General features: G+C 35.5%; 1 protein-coding gene across 1 annotated transcript; it reads right to left on the bottom strand.

The window, feature by feature from the left end:
- Positions 1–228: 228 nt before the first annotated feature.
- On the bottom strand, positions 229–6932 carry LOC108780125 (uncharacterized). Its single transcript, XM_018547719.1, has 4 exons — positions 2756–6932; positions 2097–2271; positions 947–1176; positions 229–638 (listed from the first exon to the last, which is right to left on the bottom strand). The coding sequence occupies exons 1-4, from the start codon at positions 6930–6932 to the stop codon at positions 229–231; spliced, it is 4992 nt and encodes a 1663-aa protein (XP_018403221.1).
- Between the last annotated feature and the right edge of the window lie 2542 nt (positions 6933–9474).

The raw sequence follows: 9474 nt of genomic DNA, 5'->3' as shown, positions 1-9474 counted from the left end.
ATTAACTTTAAATAATAATACGCTTTTAAAGGAACATTTACACTCTGTATACACCTTATAAGCAGGGACTGGAAATACCTACATGTTATTTGTAATTCTGTTACTTTTTATAGTTACTTTATTATAATTACGATTTGGTAATGATATTGCAAATTTTTTATGACGGTAAAAATAACGGTGTTACTATACCTCCATTCCCTGTTTATAAGTATTAATAGATAAAGTTTATCAGTCTTGCTTTTGTTCGATGATATTTGGGCATCCACCTTTTCTATAAATTTCTGCGACACGACAAATGTCAGAAAAACATAACAATTTCTTATCTTCTGGCACATACTTTAATAAATATTGCAAAAATTTTAATTCATCATTAGTAGTCTCAGTAAGCTGAACTATCTTCGCTGCAACTTCTGATGCACTTTTTGAAAGCTGCTGTATACAACTTTTGATAACATCTTGATCTTTCTCTTTCTTTATCACATCTGATTTAGGCACTTTAGGTTGCAATATCGATTTTATTGCTTTACCTCGAATGGTAGAAGACATTTTTGCTGAAGTCTGGGCCTCAATAGTAGGATTTAATAATAATGATTCATTAGGACAAGAAATCATATTTGACTCATTTACATCACTGAGTACTGTAAAAATAAAACGAACAAAATATAAAGTAAATGTACCATTTCGTGGACATGACCCAATTATTGGACAAATTGTGACAATTTTAAATATTAAGCTTTTGATGATATGTGTTACTCTAAATAAATTTTTAAGCAATTTTTTATATTATTTAGAAATTAATTATTATATAATTTATTTATATTAAAGACGATACTTTTGTAAAAAAAATTTTGTTTATGGATAATCGTCCATTTATTAGAACATTCACACATATGCGTGTATCAAAATTGCTTATATTATTTGTAAAAGACAAGAATAAAATTCTTACATGACTCATTGTCACTAGTGTCATATAGGGACACACTTTGTAAAGAAGTAGATGGACTACTATACACTATGCCTTCTGGTTTTAATTCTTCTTGCTGAAGTTCAATAACAAATAGCTGGCTTGCTTTTCTTTTTAGTAAGTTATGAGATAAATGTACCTCATCTGTGAAACATAGACTGTTATCTGATGCTAAGGAAGTTTCAGAACACCCTGAATAATTACTTATTGTCCTGTAAAATAGAAAAGAACTTAAGTTATATTTATAATTTAATCTCAGTATATTTATATAAAAAGAAAAATCACTAATAGTCAGGGTTGGGTAAGTTAATGTTTTTTTTTAACTGAATAAAGTTAAAGTTAATGGCTTTACAAAATTAATAAAGTTAAGTTAAAAGTTGAAGGAATAAAAAATTAACATAAGTTAATATTGAATTAACTCAAATTGAAAAAAAAGTTAATTTCGAAAACAATTATTTTTTAGATTAAAATGTCCTAATTTTTCTTAAAATGAGATTAAAATAACTACAATATAGATTATTAAGTAAATTAAATTTTTTATTTTTGTATTCACATATGATATAAGTATATAATACGTAACGATATAACTATATAAGTTATATAACTTTAAAAAAACAGTCAGCACATAGAAAAAATACAAGAGTGATTACATTTTTAAAAATTATATTTTAAGTTAAAAATAAACTATTAATAAAAATACAACGTATAATGACAAAATATTAAATAATAACGAAACTCCTCAGAATCACAAACATTGCAGAATCACATGCGAAAATTAATAATAATAATAATAATAATTCGAGATAGTATTAAACTAGTGCATGAACCAATCAGAGAGCCGTATTAGCATCTCAAGACATTCCTTGAGACTTTGTTCGGACTATAGATTTCGACCTTAGTCTTATTATATCTTATTATTTTTCTAAGATATTGAAAGAAGATAAAAAAATGTTTTAACTTAAAAAAAAGTTAAAAAGTTAACATTTAAAATTAACTAAGTTAAGTTAAAAGTTATTAACTTTTTAACTTTTTTTTTAACTTTTAACGTTTTAACTAGTTACTACCCAACCCTGTTAATAGTATATATCTTTACAGAGAAAGTTAAACAGATAAATAATGAAATTGTACGTACTTTCTGCTAGTAACATGTTCTGCAAGAAACAATAAATCATTATAATATTCCCATGTTGATTCATATCTTTTACTTTCAGAACCTGCTCCTGATGGAGGAATACTTGTAAGAATCTTTTTTCTTTCTTTTTGAAAAGTATCCCTTAAATGTTTGAAATGTTTTGCAGCTATGTCTCCTGAATAAAGATTAATTGAAGTTATTATATATACAAACATTTTGTACTAAGAGAACTTAGCTTAACTTACAATTAGTTAAATTGTATGAGGGAAACAGAATTAATAAAAATGTTAAAAATAATGTATATAGTTAATTATAATATACAATAATAGAGATTGCATTGAACGAAATTAAAGTAATTAAAACTGTTATGTCTTTTACTAGTAATGAAGACGCCTTCTTTTATTTTTAATTCCTTTATTAGTGACGCCGTGCGCTTCACACGTGTACATTCGTGTATGTTCGGGAGCGTACTGGCGGCCACGCTGCCGCTACGCTAGCCTCGTGGCTTTGTCGCACGCACTTACACTATGATACATCACAACTTTCTCTCTATCATATTTTTTTTAGTCTAGCTGAGCGTCGAACGTTTGTTTCGATTTCCGATTGGTTTTTTAATCTAACAATTTGATCAACATGACGTTTCCAAATACATTTGGGACCTACTTCTACCTCATACGTTACCGGTGACAGTTTCCTTACAATCCTTCCTTCCCTTCTTTTATCGTTTCGGACTGAATAATCGTTTACCATTACTACATCCCCGACGTTAAATGATACTTTCCGTGATCCCTTATGTGCAAGGATTTGTGCCGTTTGTTTTTTTACAACTGTTTCCTCCACGCTTGGTCTCAACATGTCAAATCGGGTTCTCAATTCTCTTTTCGACACCATCCATGCGGGACTGCGCCCAGTAGTGCAATGCTCTGTAGCTCGATAATCAAATAAAAACAAATCGATTGCGTCGTTTAACGTTTTTCCGCTTTTCATAATTTTTTCGACTTTATCTTTGAATATACCAACAAAATTTTCTGCAGCGCCGTTTGTTGCTGGGTGGTGTGGAGCCGAGAAACTATGTTTCACTCCGTTTATTCTTAGAAATTTCCGAAATTCAGTGCTGGTATATTGCGGTCCATTATCAGTGACCAAGTGCCGTGGTAGACCGAAACGTGTAAAAATTTTTTGAAATTCGCTAATTACTCGCGATGCTTGAGTACATGTGTTCATGTCGATTACCTCGGGCCATTTTGAATGTGCGTCTATAATCAACATGAACATATGACCATGAAATGGTCCGAGAAAATCACTATGCACTCGGCTCCAAAATTTGTCTGGCCATGGCCAGGGAGTTAGTGGCACGGCACTTGGTGACTTCTTCAATCGGGTACATATGGTGCATGATGCAGCAACATTTTCTAAATCTTTGTCAATGCCTGGCCACCAGACGTACGACCGAGCGATCATTTTCATTTTAACTATCCCGAAGTGCGACGCATGCAGTTCTCGTAAGATAATTTCTCTTAATGATTCGGGTACTAGTACTCTGTATCCCCACAAGATACAGCCTTTTTCTACGGTTAATTCATCTTTTTTCATAAAAATCGCGTTGTCGATGATTGCTGGGTCGTTCGTATTTGGCCATTCGTTGTACGCGAAATACAATACTTTTTTTAACATTTTGTCTTTTTTTGTTTCGTTTGCTATATCTACTGCGTTTAGTGTATCAAGATTTTCGCTCATATAATTAATGGCTGTGAACTCGTTATCGAAAATGGGCAGTGAATCGGTAACTGGTAATCTAGATAACGCATCGCAGTTTCCGTTATCTTTGGATTTAATGTATATTATTTTATACGTGAATCTAGATAAAAAATAAGCCCAACGTTGTAATCTGCTCGCAACTGTTAGCGGTATTTCCTGTTTTGGTCCGAATATATAGATTAACGGTTTATGATCTGTTTTTAGAATAATTTCGCGTCCATAAATGAAGTTATAAAATTTTTTGAATCCGAATACAATTGCACCCGCTTCTTTATCGATTGTAGCTCGGTGCTTTTCTTTTACGGGTATGATTTTTGACGCGAATGCGATTGGCTTTTCTAAGTTATCGTCATCTATCAGCGACAGCACTGCCGATAGTCCATACGCAGAGGCATCACATGCTAAAACTAATTGCTTACTTGGGTCGTAATGCGCAAGAATTCTTGGCGAAATTATTTCTTTTTTTACCCATATGAATGCTTTTTCACAATCTGGTGTCCATGTAAACTTTGATTGTTTTGCGCACTCGTAGAGTGCTTTCAATTTGTTTGCTCTATCTGGTAGGAATCTTGCGTAATACGTCACCAGTCCTATGAATGACTCGAGCTGCTTGAAGTTTGTCGGGTGCGGTGCCTCTACAATTGCGCGAACTTTATCGTTCGATTTGTGCAGTCCTCCTTTATCAATAACGTACCCCAGGATTTCGATTTTTTCTCTGAAAAATTCACATTTATTTATATTAACTTTAAAACCGTATTGTTGTAATCGCGTGCACACTTTGTATAAAGTATCTACATGTTCTTTTTCGTTCTGTCCCGTTACAAAAATATTATCTAAGTACGCCACACATCCCGGGATGCCTGTCAAGCATTGTTCGATTTTTTTTTGAAAATCTCCAGGACCCGATGCAATACCCTCTGTTAATTTCGTGTACCTAAACAATCCTTTATGCGTAATGATTGTAAGATAATTTCGTGACGCCTCATCTACCGGTATTTGCATATACGCGTGCTCTAGATCGATTTGTGAAAATGTCTTGCCCTTACCCATTGCAGAGAATATTTCGTCAATTAACGGAATTGGATGTCGATCGATTACTAATTGAGGGTTTACAGTCAATTTAAAATTTCCGCAAATTCGTATCGTACCGTTTTTCTTAATCACTGGTATGATTGGCGTTGCCCATTCGCTTACATCTACTTTTTCAAGGTGACCTAACGACACCAATCTGTCAATTTCTTCCTCCACTTTGGGCATTAGTGCAAACGGCAATTTTCTTGCTTTCAACGCTACTGGTGTCGCATTGTTTTTTAGTACCAGTTTTAGAGTTCCCTTGTTGTATATCCCGACGCCTGCTCCGAATAATTGTGAAAACTTATTTGTTAACTTTACCTTAATATTACTTTCGTCTACTTTATTTATCGTCGTGTTTGTCCCTTCCGCATTTCTATTTAGCGTTAATGGCCACAATCCGAATGCCTTAAGCCATTGTCGTCCTATTATAACAGTGCCCGGACGCTTCATAACTACTAATCCGAGTGTCTGCTTTTTATTTTTATATTCTACGTTTAAATTATCGATTACTCCGTCGTGTTCTAACTCTACGTTTCCGTACCCGTTTAACCGTTTGTTAAGTTTTTTAATTTCCAGGTTTGGAAAAAAACAATCTTTCGTTTCTTTTGACATTACGGTTACATACGCGCCAGAATCGATTTCCATTGAAAAATTCACGTTATTAATTTTTATTTGTATAAACATCGGTTTCGCTACAATCTCGTCGTTCGGAATACCTACGTTGTAGATTGTCGCGTTCATTTGCACCGGCGTTTCCTCGTTGTATACGGTATACAGCTCGTTCACCGTTGATTGAGAGTCGAAGTTGCTTGCGCTTTCTTCGTCTTCCTCTTCTCGTCCGTTTTGCTCTACCTTGAGTACTTTTGTTTGTTTATTTCGGCATGCTGCTTCGATGTGGCCACGTCTTTTGCAGAAATTACACGTATCATAACGATGTGTGCAATTGCGGGCAAAATGATTTGGTTGTCCGCAACAATAACAATTTGATTGTTCCGCCTGCTGCTGTCCCCTCCATGCTTGCTGTGCTCCGCCTCGATTGCCTCGTCCTTTACCGCGTCCGCGGTACGCGCTTCGGCCTCGTTGAAATTTTGGACGCTGGTACGATAATGCGTGAATTTCTGAATTCGGCGACTGGTTCGTTGATGTTGCATTTTTTTCAGCTGATTCGGCCGCCGTAGCCAGTTTGAAAGCTCGATCGAACGTCAACTTCTCTTCGCGAAATAATATGGCTTTGATTGCGTGATTCCGTAATCCACACACTAGCTGATCACACATTGCTGAACTTAAATCCACGAAACTGCAGTGGGTTGCCATGCTTTTTAATCGCGCGACGAATTCTGAGATTGTTTCTGTTGCAGCTTGTTGGGTTTGATGAAATTTACATCTCTCCATCGCTTCTGACGGTTTAGGGCATAAGTGATCTTTTACTAATTTCACCAATTGATCGAATGTTTTGTCTTTTGGTTTCGTAGGTGCACACAAGTCTTTTATAAGCTTGTAAGTATCAGCGCTTACTTTTGTTAATAACACTGGCACTTGTTTCTCTTCCTCTATATCATTGGCTGTAAAATACAATTCGAGGCGTTCGGTGTACAATTCCCAGTCATCGGTTCCGAGATTAAAATCTAATTTGACTTTGCTCCCTGCCATTTCGTGAATTAACTTCGAGCGACTAATACTGAGAATTTCTTCGTTCGATTTGTTTTTGTTATTGTCTGCGTTGTCCGTGTCGCTTAATTCACGGTCGTTATTGTTGTCGGTCGATTTCTCGTCACTTTCACTATTCTTGTCGCTTCTGTTTCTTGATGTTACAAATTCCGACGCGATTTTGCGTAACTTATCGATATTGTCGTTTTCGTCAAAAACGAATTCCGTATCGATTGTTTGAAATTTGCACAACACTTGGATGAGTTTTATCTTCGACAGTTTATAAATCCAAGATGTGGATTTCCAATCTATGACTTCTTCCTCGACTATTTTATTTTTTTCTTGATTGCCACTCATTTGTCGTAGTATGCTTTGTATTGTATGGATTCACTTAGCATCCTCGTCGCCAGATTGTTATGTCTTTTACTAGTAATGAAGACGCCTTCTTTTATTTTTAATTCCTTTATTAGTGACGCCGTGCGCTTCACACGTGTACATTCGTGTATGTTCGGGAGCGTACTGGCGGCCACGCTGCCGCTACGCTAGCCTCGTGGCTTTGTCGCACGCACTTACACTATGATACATCACAAAAACTTACCTGGACAAGAAGGAACTAGTACGGCACCAATAGATTGCCAAGTTAAATCTTTAGCTTGTTTATTTTTAAACATCCGTGAGCCCTTTGCATATAATACAATATTATTGCGAACAATATTAATAAACTCTTTGGTTCTTTCCAAGGTCCAATATGGTCCATCCATTTTTTTAAAACAAACCGCGATCTATGGAGATGGTCGGACGTATTTGTTTTCACGCTTTGCTAGTTTCTGATTGGTCGACGCAGGTACCGCAAACGCAGAAAGTTAAAATTGAACTAACTCGCCGCGTATCGTCAATTTGCGAATGCGTACCGGAAGAAACGTCACTTGCGTCCGCGTTTGCGAACTGCGTTCTGCGTGTTGCGACTTATGGAGACGGGCCTGATCGTCAATTTGCGAATGCGTACTGAAAGAAACGTCACTTGCGTCCGCGTTTGCGAACTGCGTTCTGCGTGTTGCGACTTATGTAGACGGGCCTTTACGCACATTTGCGATTACGTTACATACAAAATAATAACACTGCAAAGATACAAACCATAATAAACTTCGATGAATAAAAATGTCGAAAGAGAGAAGACGATGAAATCTACGGAAAATCTAATAAATTTCTATCGTAATCTGTCGCTTCTCTAAATCTGGAAAGGAAAATGTTTAAGAAAAGGCTCTCTATCCGAAAGAAATAATATAATTCTCCATCATTCTTTGTCGCTTTCTGTTAGGAGAGTATGATTTCATCGGAATACGATAAAATATCAATAAAAACGTAATGTTTCATTGGAAGTTTTGTTGAAATCTCCCTTTTGTATGTATACTTCAAAAATCACTGAAAATCTGTCATAATTAATAGTTTGTTTACGATAGTAGAGATTCTGAGCTCACCACTATCGCATAATATTACCAAAAAACTTCTGTTGTTAACCTTATCAACGATATTAGACATAACATTGTGCTCTCGAGCTATAATTAATTATCGTAGACGGTTCATCGTAATCTATTATAAAATCGGAGAAGAGTACATGTTTTTCTATCGTATTGCAAAAAGCGTAGCATATTATGCATATAATAAGTATTTCATGTATATCGTAATTCTCTAATGAGATACTTATGAAAGGAGACCGTACAAAGAATTAATCGTGAATATTAATTATAACAGATTTTCACGTTACGTGGAAAAGGAGACGATCGATAAGAAACGATAAAAGAATTTGATGTTACAAATACACTACACAAAAAAAAAAACGAAGGATCACTTAGTACATCCTCCAAAAACGAGATTTTTTACAAAGTATCTTTTAAAGCTTGAAGTCTCTACTTTCGAGGCCGTAATTGATATTTCTATCTAATTAATTTTTCACAAAGTTATAGGGATTGTAAATGGATAGCTTTCAAATCTCTAAAAATTTTGTACGTATTTTACAATTTCATATTTTATAATTTTGTAAAAAGTTAATCAGAGAGATCGAAATATTAATTATCTATCTCGAAAGTAGAGACTTTAAACTTTAAAATACTTTTCTAAAAATCTCGTTACCATCATTATACTCTCTTGAATATTATTTATCCTTGGAGGACAGACTAAGCGAGCCTTTAATTTTTTTTGCGTAGCGTGTTATAATAAAAGTATATTTACTTTCAGAGGCAAACAATGGAGGATCAATCGCGAATTTGTAGTACGGCAAAGTACGATACGATAAGAAAAATAGTGCATTGTGTAACAGTGGGGGATAGTTGTTTATAGCGAGGGATGGGCGCGAGCGCACGAGCTATAAACAAATATGCCCTCACTCGCTACACATCAGGAGACGCGGTAGCGTCTCTGGCCATGTTCAAAAACAGCGAGACGCTACAAGTCTGTTATCCCGAGCCATCTAAGTCCATTTTTGGGAGGTGCATAATTACTAAAATATAAAAAATTTTGAATCGAACGTTATATGTCTTGAAAGGCGGCATCGCCACGAGTAATTTGAGCCAAAAAAATTTTAAATCGGTCAAGCCGTTATGGAGATATAAGCGGTCGAAAAGTGGTGATTTTAATGAAAAATTAAGAAACGTCTCCTTCTCCTTCTCCTTCTTCTTCTCTGTCCGCATTTTTAAACTTTTCAACATCCTCTCTCACATTTCACTCGCACCTCCACCATTTTTGGTCCAACGAACCTTTTCCACTCGCCCCTCCCCCTCCCTCCACCACTGACTCCCGCCACCCATCTCTTTCGCTGTATTTCACATTCTTTCGTTATTACAACATTTTAACATCCTCTCTTACCTTCCACTCACACCTCTAACATCTTCGACCCACCGGA

Source organism: Cyphomyrmex costatus, unplaced genomic scaffold (assembly GCF_001594065.2).
Source record: "Cyphomyrmex costatus isolate MS0001 unplaced genomic scaffold, Ccosl1.0 scaffold684, whole genome shotgun sequence".
In the NCBI taxonomy this organism is placed as follows: Eukaryota; Metazoa; Arthropoda; class Insecta; order Hymenoptera; family Formicidae; genus Cyphomyrmex; species Cyphomyrmex costatus.
The sequence above is the reverse complement of the archived record's forward strand: the minus strand, read 5'-3'. Positions and strand labels throughout refer to the sequence as shown.

Coding starts and splice junctions, on each gene's coding strand:
- LOC108780125 (XM_018547719.1), bottom strand. CDS start 6,932: ATGAGTGGCAATCAAGAAAAAAATAAAATAGTCGAGGAAGAAGTCATA. Junction 1,177..2,096: donor GAACATGTTACTAGCAGAAA/GTACGTACAATT, acceptor TCTATTTTACAG/GACAATAAGTAATTATTCAG. Junction 639..946: donor CACTAGTGACAATGAGTCAT/GTAAGAATTTTA, acceptor TTATTTTTACAG/TACTCAGTGATGTAAATGAG.